The 21,271-nt window shown below is 41.3% G+C and overlaps 1 protein-coding gene across 5 annotated transcripts; it reads left to right on the top strand.

The window, feature by feature from the left end:
• The first annotated feature begins 810 nt into the window (after positions 1-810).
• Positions 811-13,561, top strand: snx16 (sorting nexin 16). Of its 5 annotated transcripts, none has more exons than XR_004896848.1 (9): positions 811-999; positions 2,351-2,896; positions 3,758-3,844; positions 6,994-7,142; positions 7,351-7,420; positions 8,115-8,251; positions 8,494-8,623; positions 9,280-9,317; positions 12,191-13,561. XR_004896848.1 is itself a non-coding variant. In XM_035999328.1 (9 exons), exons 3-9 carry the CDS (start codon positions 2,510-2,512, stop codon positions 12,306-12,308), a joined length of 1,071 nt encoding a protein of 356 aa, XP_035855221.1. In that variant the 5' UTR covers positions 812-999; positions 2,351-2,359; positions 2,485-2,509; the 3' UTR covers positions 12,309-13,561. The 5 variants fall into 5 exon arrangements, 4 of the variants coding, with proteins under 4 accessions (XP_035855221.1, XP_035855223.1, XP_035855224.1 ...); XM_035999328.1 differs by lacking the exon at positions 9,280-9,317 and having other exon boundaries at positions 812-999; positions 2,351-2,359; positions 2,485-2,896; positions 8,501-8,623; XM_035999330.1 differs by having other exon boundaries at positions 812-999; positions 8,501-8,623.
• Positions 13,562-21,271: the final 7,710 nt, after the last annotated feature.

Below are 21,271 nucleotides of genomic sequence, written 5' to 3'. Positions count from 1 at the left end.
GGTCATTTTTTTCCAGCTGCAGTTCTTCAGTAGACAGATGCAACATGACCAACCATGCATGGAGTCAATTACTAAATAACATATTTAAAGACATTTTCATAGTCATATAATGTGTGGTCACTAATTGTCCTGCTGCTCACAAAATATAAGGCTTGCACCAGCTATTATATGAATGCTAATTTTTTTGTATGTGCATGCAGAAGGTCTGTGGTTGTAGTGTTTGCATTTTGTCATCTTAGATGCATCAATGCAAAGTTTTCTATTTAAAAAATGTGAGCTAACCTAATCTTCCATGCTGAATGATTTAGTTTGAGAGCCACTGCTTTTTCTACTGCCAATATTGTTGCCATTAGATAGGCTAACAACAGATTCTAATTTTAGTCATTCATAAGGTATAACTTCCTTTTGAAAGATTTTTTTTTTTCAACTATGAGTTAAAAAATGTATTTGGTTTTAGGGGGAAACAGTGATGGGGATGAACATTAGGGATATTGCAAGTTGGGTCAAGCTGGACTTTTCATTCAAGTGTCCAGGCTACTTCACATAAATATATATAGCCTTCTCACATAATTTCTGTCCAGGTTAATTTTTATTTTATTTTTTAACTTTAAACCTATGCTGTAAAGAATGAAAAAGACAAAGAGCTAACACTGCATGTTGTGCAGTGTGAGCATGTGCTGACCAGGCATGGTAAGCGCTGACAACCACTACCAATCCGGTTTTTCCTAGAGGTTACAGTATAGCAATACAACTCATTTTTATTTGCTGCAGAATTACATTACAGTGCGGTTTAATATTTTGTAGGCTATGTTACAGCACCCTCAGCTGGCTATCTTAAAACACTGCACTTGTCGTGGTCTGAATTCAACCGTGCATGAACATGAACAGGGCAGAGGAGGATATAGTGCATTCGATTTACAGCAACAGGACAATCAAACGTCGGGCTTTATGTGTATATTAAATTTATTTTCTGAAGGGGACAGATACTGGCCTCCTACGGTAAGCGAAGGTTGTTATCATCATGCGTCATCTTAGCTTTGGCTGCCCGTCCTAGCTTACTAGCTAACGTAAAGGTAATGTAATAACCTTATCTTTTAGTGGTGTGGAGGAAAGCGTTGCCCTATTTATTATTGGCAACATAAAGGTACCTAAAATAAAATAAAAGAAGACCTTTAACAAACATTTGGGAATTGCTACTCGATTCGGCATGCATCTTGTATTAGAAGCAGTCTCATTTTAACAATATTTTAGGTAACAGTTAGCTCAACGTTAACGTTACTTTGTTCGGAGTGGCGTAACGTTAACTTTAAATAGTAAGCATAACGTTAGCGTTACGAACCTAGCTAACGTTAGCTAGCTGTTGCAGTGACTGAAATTATGATTTTTTAAAAGTGGTTTACCACATTTTGTTAATGGTGTTGGTACTGTTCAGTAAAAGGAAGTTATCTTTTGCAGTTAGGTAAGCGTGCGTGCTTGCTAACTTCACCTACCAAAGGCTAGCTAGCTAAACTATTAACGTTAACTGCTTGACTTAGCTAAGTTAGCTCAAGCGTAAAAATGTGACTTAAAAGTATAACGTTAATTAAAGTAGGCAGCCAGCGTTTTGTTGCCATGCTGGCTCTAGTCCCACCTCTTTCGTCACCAAAATAGCTGCAGTCAAGAGAGCGAGCAGCATGAGCAGTAAATATCATCAGTGTCACTTTGTTGACTGCCTATATTTACTAGTTCATTATTGTTTCAATTAGTTTTTCTTTTGTCCTCCTTGGCCTTGATATGGCATTGACATGTGCATTACCAGTATGTAATTAGTGTTTTCATTTGTAGTCATACAGAGACACAGGACTGCCATCTCTAAGCTCCACTAATGCTGAATTAATGTGAACACGTTTGACAGGTAGCTGCCAGTCTCTCAATCTGAGCAGAAATCGATTTCAGGCCCTGCTCTTCCATGAAAACCAACATGCAGGTTCCTCTGCCTTTATCTCAAACCAAAGCATCATGGCTTGTTCCTGTTTGCATTAACTGGAAAGGGTCCAGCTTATAATGGAACAAGTGGATATAACCTAATCAATTGACAAGATGATCTGACACACTAATCATCTACGGATCTTCAAAGGCTTTTTCCATCATGAATTATTCACATAATGCACAAATCTATAAATGATGAATGGCATGTGGCTCATGTCAATAATTCATCTGCCCTTACAGTCTGGTACCCTCAATTGTGTACGTTTTAAGGGAAATCTGAGGATCCAACTTTTTCAGCCTGTATTTAAGGAAGCTTATAGTCAATATTGATGACGGTAAATACAATGAACATACCAATTTATTCTTTTCTTTTGTTGTACAGGGTGCTCAGTCTTCATCAGCCCCTCAGAGTGAGCATTACTGCTTCACTTCATCATCATGCTGCACCACTGAAGAAAGGCGAGGTCAGTGTCAGTGTGAAGAACCTTGTTGACTGCACCGGTGGTGGCGGGGGGAGGGAAGGAGCATAAAGCTCAGGAAGATGGCATCACCCTTTGTGCCTGTCCCTGTGCCGATGGACAGAGCTTTGTCAGGAGGTAGCAGCAAGCTCAGGCGGCCACAGCGAGCTTCATCACTAGGCAGCGTCTCTAGCTTCTCGACTGGGCAGGACCACGGAAGAGGATGTGGAGGATTAGGTACCCAGCACCAATCCCGCTGCGTGGACAGAGGTAGCCGGAGCAGGACACCACCACCCCCCCAGAGCCCTGTGACCCGGGCCAGGGTGAACGGGACTCTGGAGCCCTCCGTGGAGTACTCTAGCTGTCCCCGCTCCATATCAGATCCTGCTGGGAGCCAGCAAGGCGAGGAGAGGCCTATTACCCCCACTGTGCTGGGGTATGAAGTCATGGAGGAGAGGGCCAAGTTCACGGTATGAAACCAGAAAATAGGCTTATCCTAGTCTATATCCTTGACGTTCGCCGGATTTCACTCATTTAGGTTGGATACCCGTTGCCTTGGGCTTCCTTTGTGTTGGCATTTTAAAATTCCGGTCAATTTCTGACGACTATAATGGTTAACCTTTTCTCCGATCTCTGCAGGGTAAATCCAGACAGCTAGCTAGACTATCTGTCCAACCTGAGTTTTCTGTTGCACAACTAAAACAACTTTTAAACGTACACATGTTCCACCAAAACAAGTTCCTTCCGAGCCCATTTTGCAGCGGCACCGCAGCTTTTCTCCAGTGCTTAGCACCATCCAAGACGATTGTGATTGGTTTAAAGAAATGCCAATAAACCAGTGCACATTTTCCTCCCAGAGCACATTTTCCTCCCATCCCCGAATGCTATGTGGAGTAGCCAGACTCTCCTCCAGCGCGCTTTGGAGGAGGGTCTGGCAAAGCGAGACTAGGCTTATCATAATAACCTTTTTGAACTTGTGTATCTGTGGCACAACTTTCCAGCAAAGTGCGCTGTTTAAAGTTAAGCTACGTTATTCAGCCTATATTGAGATGTAGGTTGGCAGCCTGTGATCCTCTTTATCAGTTTTCCTACAGTTATAGTGACAGGACAACACTTTTAACAAAGGGGACAGACATGCTCACTAAGGACAAGCAAACATTGTGACGCAAACTAGAGATGACAAGTCTACTGTCAACATTTACTCAGCACACGGATGTGTATTAATTGGATACAAATCATCTTCAAGTGCTAGCAAAAGGCAACAACTCTATACTTTTGGAGTCATAAACAATGCTTTAAGATCACCTTTGTGTGTTTTGTCTCTGCTACAGGTATTTAAGGTCCTGGTCAGAAAGACTCCAGATGAGAGCTGGGTTGTTTTTAGAAGGTACACAGACTTCTCCAGACTCAACGACAAGGTGTGTTTGGGTGTGTTATGTACATATGTTTGTGTATGCATGTTTTGAATGAAAAGTATGTGCAGTCCCAAATCTCAGCCCTATGTGAAGCTTTTTTTTTTTTTGTGATCATTTGTTTGCAGACACTGTTTTTGACCATCATATTGCTTTCAGCATGATTTCTTTTGTTTTTGAGTGCACTGTGGAAGTGATTAGAGCTACACAAAGAAGCCTTCTGTTCCCAAATAGCCGACATGCCCGAACCAACTAGGGGAAACAGGTCTCTCATGGTTCCGGGAAGGACATTTCGGTCACAGATTACAAAAGGGAAAAATATTAAGGCAAATTTAATTAAAAGATGATGGTTAAAAAGCTGCAACAAACAAACAAAGCTTATCTTTGTAGGCCCGCAAAATATTGATTAAACCTACTACAGAAATTCACAATTTATGAATTTAGACACAATAACCCCAGGCAAGAAGAATGTAGCACAAAAGATGGGAACACCCTACATTCAACAAGGAGAGAGAGGACAGAGAGGGGGGTGTGGACATGTAATAATAGATATCTGGCATAGTAGTCTGGACCTCACCCAACATTGCTTTACTCTATGTTTATGCACATGGCTCAGGGTTCCCAGTGTGAATACAGTAGGTGTGCAAGTTTATGTATACACATACCAACCCACCTCCTGAGCAAACTGCTGACATCAGTGCCTGTTATCAATTAGGGGTGGGAAGTTATTACCTTTTTTCCAACATCTGTTTTATCTAAAAAGATACATTTCTCTGTTTGTTCATCTCACTTCAATTTTATTGCTGCAAAATGGGATTGTCAAGCAGACAAACTGACCAACACATATATAATAAAAGACCGATACTTGGCGTCTGTGTATCGATACAGTATTGCCACGGAAAATATACTATGCTGTATCGATATTTTTTTTTCCCCCACCCCTACTATCAATACAGTATCTCCCAAACACAGTCAAAAATGACTTTGTCGTAATCTGCGTACATCTGTTTTGAGGATTTAGTACATTATCAAGCAATGTTTACATTAGATTAAAAGCAGAGATGGATATAGTCATGATTGACTTTGAAGGCTCCATTAGAGGCAGTCAGCACAGGACAATAAACAGAAGAGTCAGGTCAGTAAGTTTATGCAACAAAGGCATTTGGCAATATTAATAGCCTGGTTGACACCAGACCCTTCTCAGTTGTAACTCAGAGTGGGTGTAGGCAAGGTTCATTCACAGCTCATTTCCAAAGGGGCGTCACCAACGGACGCCGCTCAAATGCCACTGGGCGCATTGGATTAGAGGTCCAACGATGAATTGATGAATCGATTAGTTGTCAACTATTAAATTAATCGCCAACTATTTTGATAATCGATTAATCGTTTGAGTCATTTTTTTATTAAAAAACAATAAGATTTCTCTGATTCCAGCTTGTTAAATGTGAATATCTTCTAGTTTCTTCTCTCCTCTGTGACAGTAAACTGAATATCTTTGAGTTTTGGACAAAACAAGACATTTGAGGACGTCCTCTTAGGCTTTGGGAAACACTGATCCACATTTTTCACCATGTTTTGACATTTTTATAGATCAAACAACTAATCAATTAATCGAGAAAATAATCGACAGATTAATCGACTATGAAAATAATCGTTAGTTGCAGCCCTACATTGGATAGTCCTTCAACCAATCAGACCAACGATCCGGGTGACGTAGCATCTTTGGTGGCCGTCATGTTGAATGTAAACAAAAAGCTGCTCGCCGTCACTGCGCTATCATCATCGTGTAAAGCCCACCTCAATGGTTGTGATTGGTGTAAAGCCTGCCTCAGCGGTTGTGATTGGTGCCTCGATTTGGAAAAATTGGAAATGGGCTTGAATGGGCTTTTGGCCAGACTGACTTGCAGAGCAAATCTCAAATTTGCCGGAAGTTCGTCAGGGTTTTCCAAGGCTACAATATTAAGTCATTCCTCTTGAAATGCACACAACAATTTTAACTAAAAGTACCACCTACCGTACACAGTAAATGGACAGCCCTAGTTCTTATTAAAGAGCAGTGTCTCGTCATGTAGGATTGAGTTTATTTATAATAGTACTTTGACAAGATACTTTTGAGTTTTCATGTCAAACATTTCACCTATGGCAGTAGTTTCAGAAGTTGTCTGGTTTGGCATACTCCCATGACTGTGGGAACAGTTCGTGACGAGAGAATGCCTTACCAATGTAATTTACTTCAGGGTTCTCCAGAGGCATTGGCGCTTGTTGCTACACAAATATTTTTTTTATATTTTGGTGTAATGATGTGATCGTTTCTCCTTCTGTGTAGGACACTGAAACACAGTGTTCTGTACATCTTATTTGCTGTAGCGTATATTGTCTATGCTCATGTATTCAATGGGAAAAAGACAGTGGCAAAGACACACTGAGTGGCAGCTGGAGCTCAGAGATAAAGGGTTAAAGAACCAGCAGAATATCTGGCAAGCTGATATTATTTCCTGCAATTGGCTTTTTTGTCCACTGATCTACAGTATGCTTGACAGCATAATGGTACACAGTGCTGCTTGTCTTACACAACACGAAGTATACCAGTACACAATATGCAGACAAAACAATTCAACTGAGTTTCCTGTTATTTTACCCCTTTATTTGAACTTTTCCACTAATTTATGTGTTAAATTCCTATTTGTATGATTTTCTCTTTTTATACATATTTCTATCGGCATTGTGTTGAAAGGGAGCCTGCAAACTAATATTTTATTTCCAATGACTCTGTATTTGTTGTGCATTTGACAATAAAGTCTTGAAACGTGAAACTATAATCTTGTCTTAGCCAAACTGAGCTAATGTGTCATTTCAAATATATGATCATATTTTGATGGGAAAAAAGAATGAAATTGTGTAAGTTGTAAATTGTGTGTACAATTGGTAAGGGATACAGAATAGATGGCAGCAGACTTGTTTTATTACTTATTTGATTAGAGTAATGCAGAAGTGAAGTGTGAGTGCTTCAGGGAGCAACATTATTTTTCTTGTCTTGTCTTTCTTTGTCTTTGCCAATTTTGTCTTTGCTTTATGTCTGCGGAACTGCTGTAACTGTATAAGAGAGATCTTGTGATACTCTTTCCGTACTCTGTCTGTGTTTGTGTGTGTTCTAGCTGAAGGAGATGTTCCCAGGCTTCCGCCTCTCGCTGCCTCCTAAGCGGTGGTTCAAAGACAACTATGACACCGACTTCCTGGAAGACAGACAGTTGGGACTCCAGGCCTTTTTGCAAAACCTTGTTGCACACAAGGACATTGCCAGCTGGTATGTGACATGATTATGCAGCGTTTAAATGGAATTATTCAGCCTTTTTGTGTAAACTATGTGCTTTGCAAAATGGTCACGTGATTATTGATAATTCCAACTTTTTATTCAAGTATTTTTTGTGTTTCGGAGCACACTGGTCTGTTAAAAACGCACACACACACACACACACACACATTCATGTTACACCATTTGTTCTCCTTGACAGCCTGGCAGTGAGAGAGTTTCTGTGTCTGGATGACCCCCCTGGGCCTTTTGATAGTCTGGAGGAGAGCAGAGTAAGTGTGCATATACATGAAAGTATGTGTGCTCATGTACTGAATGTGTGTTGATGCTGCTATCCATGCCACTTTAAGAAGCATTCTTGTCATTTTAGTAGGGCCGGGTATTGAACATTAATACAGTAGCTTTGACAACTGACCAAGTTTGGTCCATAGCAGGAATTTCACACTACATTATTCTGTAGACTCTTAGAGGGATATTTACTAAGCCTGCTGTTGCTGCATCAAGGCCACAAAAGTCCCACAATTTTTGAATAAAATAAAATTTTAGACTACAGAAGACGGAAAGAGAAATGGAAAGGTAAAATACAGTGCGTGCGTGTACTTTAAGAATTAGAAAGTATTGTTATTAAGAATCGAATTGTTGGTATGAAGTAGTAGTTTTCAAGTCACTGCCAAACCACAGATACCATATGGGCACTGTATTTAAACTTTTAAATTATTCCCTGCCTGACATTTTTACGTACATTAAGATATAAAGTAGCTCGGTGTTGAGGGCAGGTTGAGGTGACAGCAGGCAATAAACATGTCTCACTTGTCCCCCTACAGCAGCGCTTGTAAAATTGTCTACTTGATTTGACCTGGACGTGTTTTCAGGCAGACACCTCAAGGCCCCCCACCCTCAACCTTTTGTTTACACTGTCGGCACATATTTTATGCTCGTCTTGCCTCTGTCACCGACTCCCTCCAGGCGTTCTGTGAGACTTTGGAGGAGAGCAATTACCGTCTCCAGAAGGAGCTGCTGGAGAAGCAGAAGGAGATCGCCTCCCTGAAGAGGAGGCTGGAGGAGAGGGAGCAAGCCATCCTGCTACTGGAGAAGCATATCAAGTCAGTAGACATACACAAACACACACACATAAGTACAATATATAGGGGTTAATTGATTACAAACTACAAATTACACATGGACAGGCCAAGGACAGTAGTAACTGGGGTCCACACACAAGTTCTAAAATAGCAGTTAAATGGTGTGTGTGTGTGTGTGTGTGTGTGTGTGTGTGTGTGTGTGTGTGTGTGTGTGTGTGTGTGTGTGTGTGTGTGTGTGTGTGTGTGTGTGTGTGTGTGTTTTCTCTCCAGTGGCGAGTGTGTGAGCCCGGAGTCTGTGTGTGATCTGTCAGCTCAGGGCAGTGAGAGCAGTACAGATGCAGATGTGGAGTCGTCTGCTGCAGAGGCTGATCAGGATGTGCCTGAGGACACTGGGTAAAAGACACAAACATCACACACCACTGTGAATAATCACCTTCCCACTTTACAGTTTGTTTGTTTTTCTGCCATGACAATAGACAGAAGTACATTTTCTAATGGTTTTAAGAAGTGGTTCAGGGGTTAAGTGGCGAACGTGGAATGCTGACATGCACTTGTTTATTTTGGTGATGGTGATGATATTAAGCCTTTTAAGTTTTTTTTCCTTTTCCTTTTTTTGATTGTGCGTTTGTGATATAGTGATTCAACTGATTGTAGGGGGGAGCCAATAATCCTCCACCTCTACCTCTCATCCTAAACTCTAAGCAAATCACATTTCCTTTGATTTATCAGTCTTCACCTGCTGTCAGCCTCCCTTTTTTGCACTGCATTTATTTCTTAATCCTTACCAGAACATAGTCCCAATTACTACAGACAGTACGAATGACAGCCATGCTTTGGACCTTAGCACGTGCCTGGATAAACACATCACTCTGATTTGTCCTTTTTTAAGGAATATTTCACTGGCATGTACGTCTGTAAAGAAATCAGGGATTTGAAAGTGAAAAGTTGATTACCGTTATTATTTTCATCATAGTCCTTTTTAAAAATGTTTTCCTTTCCCTTCTTGTGTTTTATTTTTTTTTTTTTTTTGTTGCCCTCACATTTCACAGCAGTGCTGCCCCGAACTGAAAAAAGAGCCCCATAACATGTGAGGTACTCCACATACCAGCTTAGGCTATCACTATGGCATGCTGTCTGTCTTCTTATTTTCTTCTTCTCAGTTACATGCATCCCACTGTTACCTACTGTACTATAATGGAGGTGCCCTGTTTTGTGGTATCAGGATGTTTAGGATAGGTTCCTGTTATTTTCAAGTCCTGTCTTAAAGGGTGGGGGGGTTTAACCCTGGACCCTGTTTCCCCATGCATTTGTGTCTAATAGACTGATGTGAACAAGAATCTTTGAAATTGGTCCAGAGTTTCCTCCTGCTTACAGCTTAATCCCGACAAAACAGCATGGTTTAATTTTAGTCTGCATGCACGGTTTTGTAGCCTAAAACAGAGCCGCTTATATTGGTAGAGAGAGCAACAAGTAAACAGACTGCTCGATGGTGTTTTTTGCCTCCAACGGTGCCTTCCAGGCAGCTAACCCTAAACGTAACCATTGCCGCGCTGCCTGGAAGGAGACGTTGGGGGCAAAAAACACCAAAGACCAAACAGACTGCTGAGTCGCTCTCTTTGGTCTGTGTCCGCTCTGCTGCTAGACCGCTGTGCTCTCGGCAGAACTTTTTTATTTATTTTTTTACTTTATTGACAGTAGAGCTTTCTGGACTGTCTGTGAAATAGGAGAGAAAGCAGCGCGACTGTAAATGACAGCAAAACGCAGCAAAGACTCTTACATTGAGCTGAAATGGAAACACTGTGCTGCAACACATGTTGTAAGGTTTAAGCCGATGCTTTTTCGGGGTTAACACCCTTCACTTTACCGGCAGTATTGACAACAGATTAAGCCACTGTGTCTTGAGAAGCGTGTTGTTTTATTGTTCACTTTTAACTCACTTTACATTGTCTTTGCCATCTCCCTTTCCCCTCGCTTTTCATCACTACCGCACTCATATGCTACCAGATCTCGGCGCTCGCTGCGCGACCACAGCGGCACTGACGTCACTCGCTAAAGGCACCCTGCCATTCTGGCTCTAACTCACGCTACTCTCGTAACGGGGGGGGTCGCGGTTAACCGCCGTATCATGGTGATATGTTGTTTCTTCACCGCGGTAAAAATCCATACCGTTACAGCCCTACCTGTGGGTGCTGTGCATGATGCTGTGCCCCTTTGCCCAAAGTGGAAGAATGCCGATGTTGTCAGGAGTGGGACCTGTTGCTTCCTGATATTAGTGGTCTTTATTTGTCCAGGGATGATCCCCACATCAGAGGATTCCCCCCCCCCCTCTAATCCACAGGTCTGTGAGACCTGTGGATTAGAGGGGCAAATATGAACCATTGTTTTTATTAGAAATCTTTTAGATAACACGAAACCATGGATGTATTATAGCCTATTGACCGCATGAAACACTCCTCCGCCTGCTGCTCTCTCTCTCTTTCTCTCGCTCTCTCTCTCTCCCCTCGTCCGCTCTTCGTCCGTCTGGCTCAAATGAACACGGGGCGGCCATCGAATTATAATGACCTCATCCACATTCTCGAAATCATTTAAATATTGAGCCATGGCACTTAAAATCTTTTAGATAACACAAGCCTAAAACTTCTGTAGCCTATTCCGAAACAACAGACTCCCAGAATGCCTTTCTGCTGACTTAACACCGCTGGCTTCGGACAAGAAGTCACCTCATGAGATCGATAATGTTGTCAGACACTTTTCATAACAATCTGAGCCTGTCAGTAGTAAAAACAATCACTTTTAGTGGACAAAATCAAGGGTGCCCAATTGGCCCATTAGGTTACATTGCTGCTCTGTTCGCGAGGGCCAGTCACTGCGTTCTCCCTCAACACTGGACCAATTTCAAAGATTCTTGTTCACATCAGTCTATTAGACACAAATGCATGGGGAAATATCTAAAAAAACGTATGTGTGCTTGCAGTCAGGATGTTTATCAAGGTTGGGGTCAGTTCACTTTCAGTGCACCTAATTCAGGAAAATATCTTATCTTCTCTTACACAAAGCCCCATCTCCTTGGAACTAGGGTGGCCTAATGGACACAAACCTTAAAAGAAGGGTGTTTTAACTCCAGAGGCTTGAGGGTTCTTGATATTTATAAGAACAGGGTCAAGTGAAATACTGTGTATTATTTGCACTTTTTGAATTGATTGTCCTGAAAATGATTTGTCCCCAACCGTGGCGTGTATTTATTGTTCTGCAGTGTTCTGTGCTCTGTAAACCTTTTGGTTTGTCACACTGCTCTCCTGCATCATACTGTATGTGACTAACACATGCTGTTAGCGCCTCCCTTTCACGTGGTGATGTGTGTGCTCACTACGTGGGAATTGTAGGTTGTTGGATTTCAGGTCTTCCTCCCTTCTCTCCCCATCTGGTATCTTGACACGCAGGGGAAATCCTATAAATCAGCCCATGTAAAAACAGAATTGGGTCACATCAACCATCTGTTTAAAAGTCTGAAAACTACTCTTGACACAATAATCCATAGCACTAAATAAAGAATGTCAGGCAGTAATGTATTCAACAACTTTTGTTGAGATTTGGATCTCAGCTAGTCACAATTTTTGAGTCCTGGTCCCGTATACAACTTTCTCCTCTATCTGTCACGCAGTGTGAGATGGGAGAGAGTCAGAGGTAAAACCTGTCTTCCTGCTGTGTTTTCAGTGGACGTGTAACTGTAACTTGCTGGTGTTGTGGCATTGATAACAACATGTCCCTACAGTATGTGTCTCCTTTCACAAGGATGGCTCACAAGTTGGGCTATGTTAGCATCTCTCCTCTAATGTGCATTTCCTCTTGGGTCCTCTCAGTCTGTCTGGCCTTATGTTGTCTGAGGTGTACAGCTCTCACAATGCCTTCATTTTTTATTTGCTGAATGTCTTTGCTTTGCTGTAACCTCCCTCTCTCTAGTGGCAGGTGTGCGGTCCAACCGGTGCGATCCTCTGCCTGTTGGTGTGGACCATCACTCAGCAGCTCTCCTCCGCTCATCCAGGTCACTCCGCTTTACCACCAGAAGCTGGAACAATAACAAGAAACACTGGTCCTCCTTTTCCCCTTTTCTCTTCCATCTCCTCCTCCCCTGCCAGACCACTGCACCTTCCTTATGTTAGAGTGCCATTTTTTTTTTTTTTCTGCCTTTTCTTTGACCTTAGCATTCCCTGCTCCCACCACAACTCCCATTTTCCCTTTCCATCTTCCAGACTGTAGCCGCTGTTTCACCTTCCAGTCTTGCAGTTGGATCTGAAGCAGGCTTTATCTCTAGATCTGCGTATAAGTTAGAAGGGAACAGTTTTATACTGCAACAGCCGGTCTGCTCATATTTCTGGCCCATGCAAACACTTCATTCTGAAGACCTCACGCAACTTGTGCAAGATATGAACTATATCTGGAATTACATGGCTACACTTTTTAAAACCTTAAACCAAGTTGATCTGTCTTAAACGGTGTGGGGATTTCTCAGTCCTCCTTGTTCACTTTTGAACCTTGTACCGCGGCCGCCTGATTGAATCGATTTGATCCTGCGGTCACAAAGCCAAAGTTTGGCTTCTTGACCAAAAATATAACATAACTTGAAGACATTCACAATTGTGACAATCTAAAGAAAACCCGAACCATCACTTCCTGCAGACGTGCATTGCCTCATGGCTCATTACTTGTGACAGATTTAGAGAAACCACACTCTCATGTGGCAATAGAAATGTAAAAATAAAAGTCTGGATGAAAAAAAAAAAAAAAATCTGTCTCAGGATACACATTGGTGGGTATCACAATGGTTTGATAACTTTCTATTTTTAACTACTTCCATGGCATTGCTTTTGACTCTCATTGAGGCTACAGAGACAGACCTCAAGAAACGTAATTGTTTTCACCTTCAGTCACACTTAGTTTGTATCTCATAGCCTAGATTTCCTTATGTTTTAGTGCCATGTGTGTTTTTTGGTAAACTAAATTCCTGTGAGAGACCATACAATCTGTAATGCACTCTAAGAGAGAGCAAAGGAAATGTGGCCTATTGTTGCTGTTTGAGGAATGTGATATGTCATTTCCTGACACATGCATCAGTTTGCTTTTAGACATTAACTATGCCAATTAAAGTAAAGTCCATACATTTATACAGCCTTAAACCTCTTCTGGCACCTTGCCTGTTAATAGAGTGGAGACTGGGCCTGCACTTCTACTTCTGTCAGTTTCCTCAAGGTCTACCTAAATACTGTAATGTGGGTATAATTAAAGGACCAGATCACCCATTTTACAAAATGAACAAAACATTTTTCTACTTAACGTTTACTCGTGTGTGGCAATGGCCATTCCGATAGTTTTGGGTTTATCTGCTGACAGTTTTAAGATGTCAATTTCGAATATGTCTGCTTCTATCTTAATACAATTGAGGTGAATGGCATTTAGTTTGTGGTGCTCAAAGTATTGGAAAATTACATGTGAAAAAATTCAACAGTAATCCACAGACACAAAATATTTCAGTGAACCCACCATCTACTGAAGAATAATGTCTCTTGACAGGGCCACCCCGAGGTAACACCCTGAGTAACTGTGACCTCCGTTGAGTTTGTGAGAATGTTTTTTTTTGTAGTTTGATAGAACTAACCTTTTAAGAAACTCAATCATTTTAGCATGAAACCTCAGCTTCAATCAAGGGATGCAGGAAATTCTGCCGAATGCAAGTCTTTTCGCTGATGTCTGTTACCTTCCACTTTATTTGTGTTGGAATTTTAAACTCCGGTGGATTTCTGAGGACTATGGTTAACTGCTCCTCAGATCTCTGCAGGGTAAATCCAGACAGCTAGCTAGACTATCTGTCCAATCTGAGTTTTCTGTTGCACGACTACAACTACTTTTGAACGTACACACGTTCCACCAAAACAAGTTCCTTCCTGAGGCTATTTTGCAGAGACCGCCCATGACGATTGTCTGGCAAAGCTAGACTACCGTGGTGCGAATTTACCTGAAACCTAGTCTCGCACTGCCAGACCTTCCTCCACAGCACTGCGGAGGAGGGTCTGGCTGGTTCACACAGCATTCCGGGATGGGAGAAAAACGTGCTCTGGTTTATTGGCATTTCTTTAAACCAATCACAATCGTCATGTGTGGCGCTAAGCACCGGGAAAAGCCCCGGTGCCGCTGCAAAATAGCCTCGGGAAGGAACTTGTTTTGGTAGAACATGTATACGTTCAAAAGTTGTTTTAGTCGTGCAACAGAAAACTCAGATTGGACAGATTGTCTAACTAGCTGTCTGGATTTACCCTGCAGAGATCTGAGGAGCAGTTAACCAGAAATCCACCGGAGCTTAAAATTCCAACACAAAAAAAGAGGAAGGTAACAGACATCCGGCGGAATTTCCAACGGCACCGGAGCAATCCCGGAAGTGAAACGTCGAGGATATAAACTACCTGAGACCTGACGTGAGAGACTAATGAGCTACAATTCTGAGAGCAGGGGAACTGAGAACTTTAAGTACTGTACTGTTTCTACATTTTAACAACACAGCCTTGGTTTTAATAGATCAAGGCAGTTGAAAATGAGATCCAGTGCCCATTACTGGTGTTTCCGAAAGAACTGGCAGACATAAGCAACTGGAAAAAAAAAAAACAAAAAAAAAAAAAACAACACTAGCCAGAGGGTTAAGGCCTACACATCATTCCCAAAAGCCATATTTAACATTTGAGAGGCAGAGGTTTCCACATATGGTAGTGTGTGCCGACCGGCTGTTGTTTTCATTCTTTGATGATGAGTTCATGAAGTGTATAATAACCACAGCTAATGTTAAATTGTCTCAAACTCGGCCTGGGAGAAGGTTGTGTGATGCACTTTAAGGATGAATGGCAAACCATAATGTGTGCCAGGATATGGTTTTTACTACTTTCTTTGAGACAGAAAAGTGCCTCGTCAACCACTGAATCTGTCTTGATTCCCAACTGGATCTAATGTTTTGATATGGGATTTTTGTTAATGTTTTGTTCTGTAAATTCCCTTCACGCATAATTCTAAGTGCCTTGAACATCTTCCACTTCTTTTGATGTGTTTAAAATAGCTTTATAGATTTGTGTAGAACATGAAACACTTCTACTTTGTTCCTCTGATGGAAATAATGTTTTTAAATGACAGTATGTATGTATGTCATTGCTTGGAATAGACTGAACCAACATGTTTTTGTAATATTGCATTAAGTTAATATGAGGTCTTAGGTCACATATACACCTATAGTTGCTCTATAAAAGACATTTGGTATCAATATTAATGTCATGAATTTAAAGGGATAACTCAATAAAATGACTACTGTAGATACTGTAACACAGAGACATATTTAATTTGCACACAAATAAATGTGGAATGATCTATGAAATACACATGCATGTTTCCTCACATTCAAAGCCGGCTTTCATAAAATCAGGTGGTATCAGTAAGTTGCGCTTGGGTGAAATAAACTGTCAGCTAAGCGCTGAGATGATGTGGGCTTACAGTTACAGTATGGCCCATTTTAAAGGTCAAAATGTAATACATTCTTTTCACTGTAAAATCCTATTCTTTACCAGCATAGTATCTTTTCAGCTATAACCCCAAAAATACAACTTGAACAGTTCTAGAGAGGACTATACGCATACTGTGAGCTGTAAATACTTGTAACTTATGGTACCCCCATCTTTCCAGCACACAATGTTTCAGGGGTTGGATTTCAGATGTGTTTAGCTTTTGACAGGGATCATCCATCATACCGCCTCTCAGCAGTATGTATCTGTAGCTCAGAAAGATGTTATGCGTTTGGCCCAGTTTGTTGGGTTCTATGACATTGGGTGGAAAGTTAGGTAACGGGCTAAGAAAAAATGATTAGCTTTTAGTGCAGATTCACAGCAACTGTCATTTTTCTATGGCACTTCTGATTTGTTGAATGACTTGGTTTAAAAGCAAAATTCTTATTTTTTTGGATTTCTTGTTTCAAAACAGCAAAGGCCCTTATGGGCAACACCAATCCTTCCTAAACAGATTTTCTGCCATCTTGAATTTTTGGCAATTTGGCAAAACTTGTTTAATTTGTTTTGTACATTCGGCACAGGAAAAAGTGACATGCTCAAAGTTGAAAGACGTGTGTAACCGCACAAGACCGTAGAATATTTATCTAAGGTCTATCTAATATTAAGAATATTACATTTAATATTTAGTTTTTTTGATACACCATGCTGTGTTCCAAGAGTTGGCTGCCGAATTCTATCCATGGCCTGTGTGACATACCACTCGTAACTTTTGAACACATTAATTGCAGCCAAATATAGACCAGGTGAGTTAAGGCATCCATTAATCAGTCTTCCTGTGACCCCAAGCAGGTAATCAAGCTAATGTCTTTAATTATTTTCTCGTTTTGAAAGGCCCGATTTTGTAATATTTCCAAGCAGCGAGAGTCTCTTGTACCTCTCAACGACTTAGTGATAACCTAGGAAAATGTCATTAAGTTATTAAAGAAGGTGAATACTGGTAAAGCTGTCGGCCCTGACTCTATCTGTGGTTGCGCTCTGAAGCACTGTGCTGACCAGCTCAGTGGGGTGTTCACAACACTTTTTCAGATGTGTGCAGACTGTGGTCAGATACGACAATATGGAAAATATCTACTACGGGGGTCTATTGCTATCTATTGCAGTCCCTCCAGGATTTCGCGGCCTTTTTTTTTGAGATTGTTGCGGCCCAAAATGCCTGATTTCGCGGGAGTTTTTGTAAAAAGTTGCGATGTCTTTTGTATGTTTGTTGCAATGAAGTTGCGGGAGACAGTGAAAGTTGCAAAAAAAAGTTGCTTGCTGAAACTTGTTTCGGGGAGAATAAAACTGCTCTGGGCTGAGTTTTCCTAAAAACCTTACCAAAAAGGCTCAGGATGTTGCAAATGTTGGTATAATGTGAAAATGGCTGGTGGATTTAAGACAAAAAAAATTATAATTTATTGAATGAATCAAATCTGAACATATGTGTCAGTGGCTTGTTGATCTTTACATTGTTAATTTCCTAACCTGGCCTGGGACACACATTTGGTTTGACGAAATACTTATTGGACTTTAACTTATCATTGCACTACAATAACAAGCATAGCTGTTCTCAATTGGGGTCATCGTGTCAGTGTCGGTTTTTCCTGCATCCACCCTGTGTGATTGCGTGTGTTTGCGTGTGTGTGCTCGCGTCAGTCGCGGGGGGAACTGAGCAGCCCCGCCCGCTGCAGAGAGCCGACAGGATTGAAACAGCAGCCGCTTTCAGCGACTTTAGAGAGAAAAAACGTTATGCGTACATTAATGTTAAAATGCATACAGGTTGGCAGGACGGAAGAATCACATACTGACGGCACGTGGGACTGCTGGGATTGGTTGAAGTCGCGGGAAATTTCAAGTTATTGGTCAAATTTGCGGAAAAGTTGCGGTGATTGGTCAAAATTGCGAGTCGTGCCAAATTCACGGTGATTGGTTGAATTTGCGCCATCGCGAAATCCTGGAGGGACTGATTAGACAGAGTATATAAGCACCATGAAAAACCCAAATCCCATGCCAGACTTTTATTTGCTGATTTTTCTTCAGCTTAATAATGAGCGACTTGCCTCTTATTTTAACATCAGATTTTATTGTTGTTTTTGAACTTTTTAACAAGTTTTTGCGACACGTCCAACATTATCACCTCGAATAGCCTACAGGCGCTCCTCGGGGCTTGCAGTTCAAGGCAGCTGTCAGACCTGATTAGCTTGACTTGGTCCCACATGCCTCAGAAGCTGTTGTGATTACAACATAGTGGGCGCCGCCTAGTCTTGACAGGCGTTGTATGTGTGTGCGAGGAAGTGGGCCAGGGTTTGAGCTCCAAAACTGATATCGCTCTTGCACTCAACAGTTTTGTTTTGTCTAGTTACACTAGGTTCAGGGGTGCTGTGCGCGTTGTGTTTTTGTTTTTTTGCGAAGTATTGTAGTTAGAGAGGATTTTGGTTTATCCGTTTGTTTACCTGTAGCTGGAGTAGTGATCTTCCCTTTGAGGATCTCCTTTTTGTTAAATTCCTTTGTTGATTTCCACAGCACCCATTTGGCCCATTTTCTGTTGTGAGTCCTGTTTGCCTTGTTGCCATGCAGCAAAGGGCTGCAGGTCAGAACCGAACCCGCTGCATCGAGGACTGTGCCTCTGTATATGGGCGCGCGCTCTACCAGGTGAGCTACCCAAAGGCCCAAATCAACAGATACTTGAATTTCTTCTGCCTTTAGGCTCTTTGCTGATGGCAGCAACCTGTAACATCCAGAGCTTGTTATCCTGGGGAAGCATAATGCTTTGATTTACTATATGTAAGCTATTTATTTTTGGTTGATTGAATGATTGTGATGGTGTTTATTCTTATCTGCTTTTATGTGACTGGTTGAATTGCCCTTTTGGGATAAATAAAGTTGTTTGTTTGAGTTGGCGGCACTTGAATTTTGATTGAGTTGTAGATTATGTTGCGCAACAATCCAGAGGACCAGCCACATTCACACTACAGCATGGACAGTTTGCAGCTTTTTTTCTGATCCGTCAAACCTGTTGAAAAACTGGTTCAGCTTAATTTATAGTTACCATCCATTTATAGATACCCTCCATTCATCCATTTAACACTTTTAGATTATTGTGCCTTTGTATTTATTCTAGCTGTTGAGGAGATGAGTTACTGCTACGCATTTACCCAGTGACTGTACATCTGGGTATTATTCTCTGAAGGAAGGTATGCATGACAAATTACAAGTGGAAAACCTAAGAGGAGAGTTGATTCTCACTTATTTTCTCTGGCACATATGGAACATCCATAAACTAAAATTCCATGAAAGGTATACTGTAGCTTTGTCACGTATAAATGATTTAGTTTTGGTTGGTCAGAACAGGGAGAGGAATAAACATTTTTAGATGTGCAAGGGACAGTGTGACATTTCCCTCTACTTTTGCCAATACCAATCATGCAGCATTACTGTCATCAACCTATGTGCTGAGCTAGAAACAAGGAATGGCACAGATCTGGGCAACATTAATCCCCTAACAAGTTGACTGCACCCTGTCAGTTCTGATAGCTCTGGGTAGTTTTAGAAGTGGGTGGTTAGCTAGCTCATTAGGCCTGGAAGCCTGTGATGTTCAAGTTTATTTGTTTGTTTATCCCAGCAAGCTATACTGTAAAACGCTTATGGTTTAACAAGTAAAACCAACAACTAAATTGTAAATATAATCACAGTGCAAATAATTACATGATCTCATTTTATCTTGCAAAAGAACAACAATAAGTCCCCCTCAGTATTCATATTTGTCTCTCCATCTCTCCCATGCGCAGTGTCTTTCAGATCAACAGTCAAAACACAACCTGCCATCTGATGGAGCACCTCCACACCAACCTATAAAATAATTCAATTTAGAAACGTTCCATTCCTGATAATATTATATGAAGGTAAATATGGTGCAATATGCGAGAGCTTGTAGACTTGATGTGAGCACTTGCAGAACAAATTGTATTATGTTCTCTGCTGCACCTTGGGATTATCAATTTTTTTTTAAAATTTATTTATTAGTTTATTTGTCAGGGACAATGCAGCGCACATTATTACATACATAATTATTATAGTCAAAGCCATAACAATATGTGTAGATGTGTTGCATAAAAGGTTTCTAGCCAATAGGCTAATTTGCAACCCCAGTCCCTGGTCAGGCCTTTCTAAAAAGATAATCCAAATATATATATATATATATATATATATATATATATATATATATTTTTAAAGAACTACATATTGTGAGTTACACAATCATGCAACAGATACATTGTATACTAATATATTACATCAACATTTCACAGATTCATGACCACATTACACAAAACAGCACAAACTACTACAACTCCTATTTCTAGTCATAGTTCCATTATGTTTATTGTGACTATTATTGCCACTGTTCATCACACCCCCATCCGGCACCGTCAGACACCACCTACCCAGAGTCTGGGTCTGCCGAGGTTTCTGCCTAAAAGGGAGTTTTTCCTCGCCACTGTCGCACTAAATGCTTGCTCTTGGGGAAGTTACTGGAATTGTTGGTTCTTTGTAAATTAGTGTGAGTGTGGTCTAGACCTACTCTATCTGTAAAGTGTCCTGAGATAAGTCTTATTATGACTGGATATTATAAATAAAATTCTATTGAATTGAATTGAATCACGTAACAACACAAACCCCAAGCACCCAGCCGCTCGCACCCGCTCACCTATACCGAAAAAACCTCAGTAGACAAAACATTTCATTAAAACTTGTGCGTGACAAATATATGTCAAAATCTAAGCTTTGTCTAGCTGCTTTGTCTAGGAAGTGATTAGCAAACTCTGAATAGCAAACTCAGATTTATATGTATATTTTTAAAAATCACGGATGGAAATGTACATAAAAAAATTGTTGCATCGAGATCGATAATCGGTTTAGAATCGAATCGTTGGCCTCTGAATCCGAATCGAATCGAATCGTGAGGTGCCAATAGATTCCCACCCCTAATCTTTAGCTCCCATACCCAGACCCCGCCCCGTGGGGTGGACCAATCTCACACAACTTCCCAAAGCCAGTTTATGCTTCTGCGTTAAATCGACGCCGTGGGTACGTAGAGATACGGACCCTACGTCGTAGCCTGACGTACACCTCTCAAAAAATGTAACTACACGTTGCAGCGACACAGACCGCAACGACTGTGATTGGTCTGCTTGGCCGTGGCTTGGCAGCGTCGCATTTCCCCCAACTCATTTTCAGCTTCTCCTTCTCCATAAACAACATGAAATCAAGGAGAGGGTAAACTTTTCCTGCTGCAGGTTTCAGACTGTGGTCAGAAAGCACAGAGGAAACACATTGTTTCTCCCACTATGCCTCTAGAGTCGGTACTCGCTCCAAAGCTAATCCCCGTCACTCTCTCACTCGCTCTACCACACACTCCCCAAACACACACACATGCCGGCCCTTCTATTCTCTTAAAGAGATCGACGCAGAC

The sequence above is a fragment of the Sander lucioperca genome, chromosome 1, assembly GCF_008315115.2.
Source record: "Sander lucioperca isolate FBNREF2018 chromosome 1, SLUC_FBN_1.2, whole genome shotgun sequence".
Lineage (NCBI taxonomy): Eukaryota > Metazoa > Chordata > Actinopteri > Perciformes > Percidae > Sander > Sander lucioperca.
The sequence above is the reverse complement of the archived record's forward strand: the minus strand, read 5'-3'. Positions and strand labels throughout refer to the sequence as shown.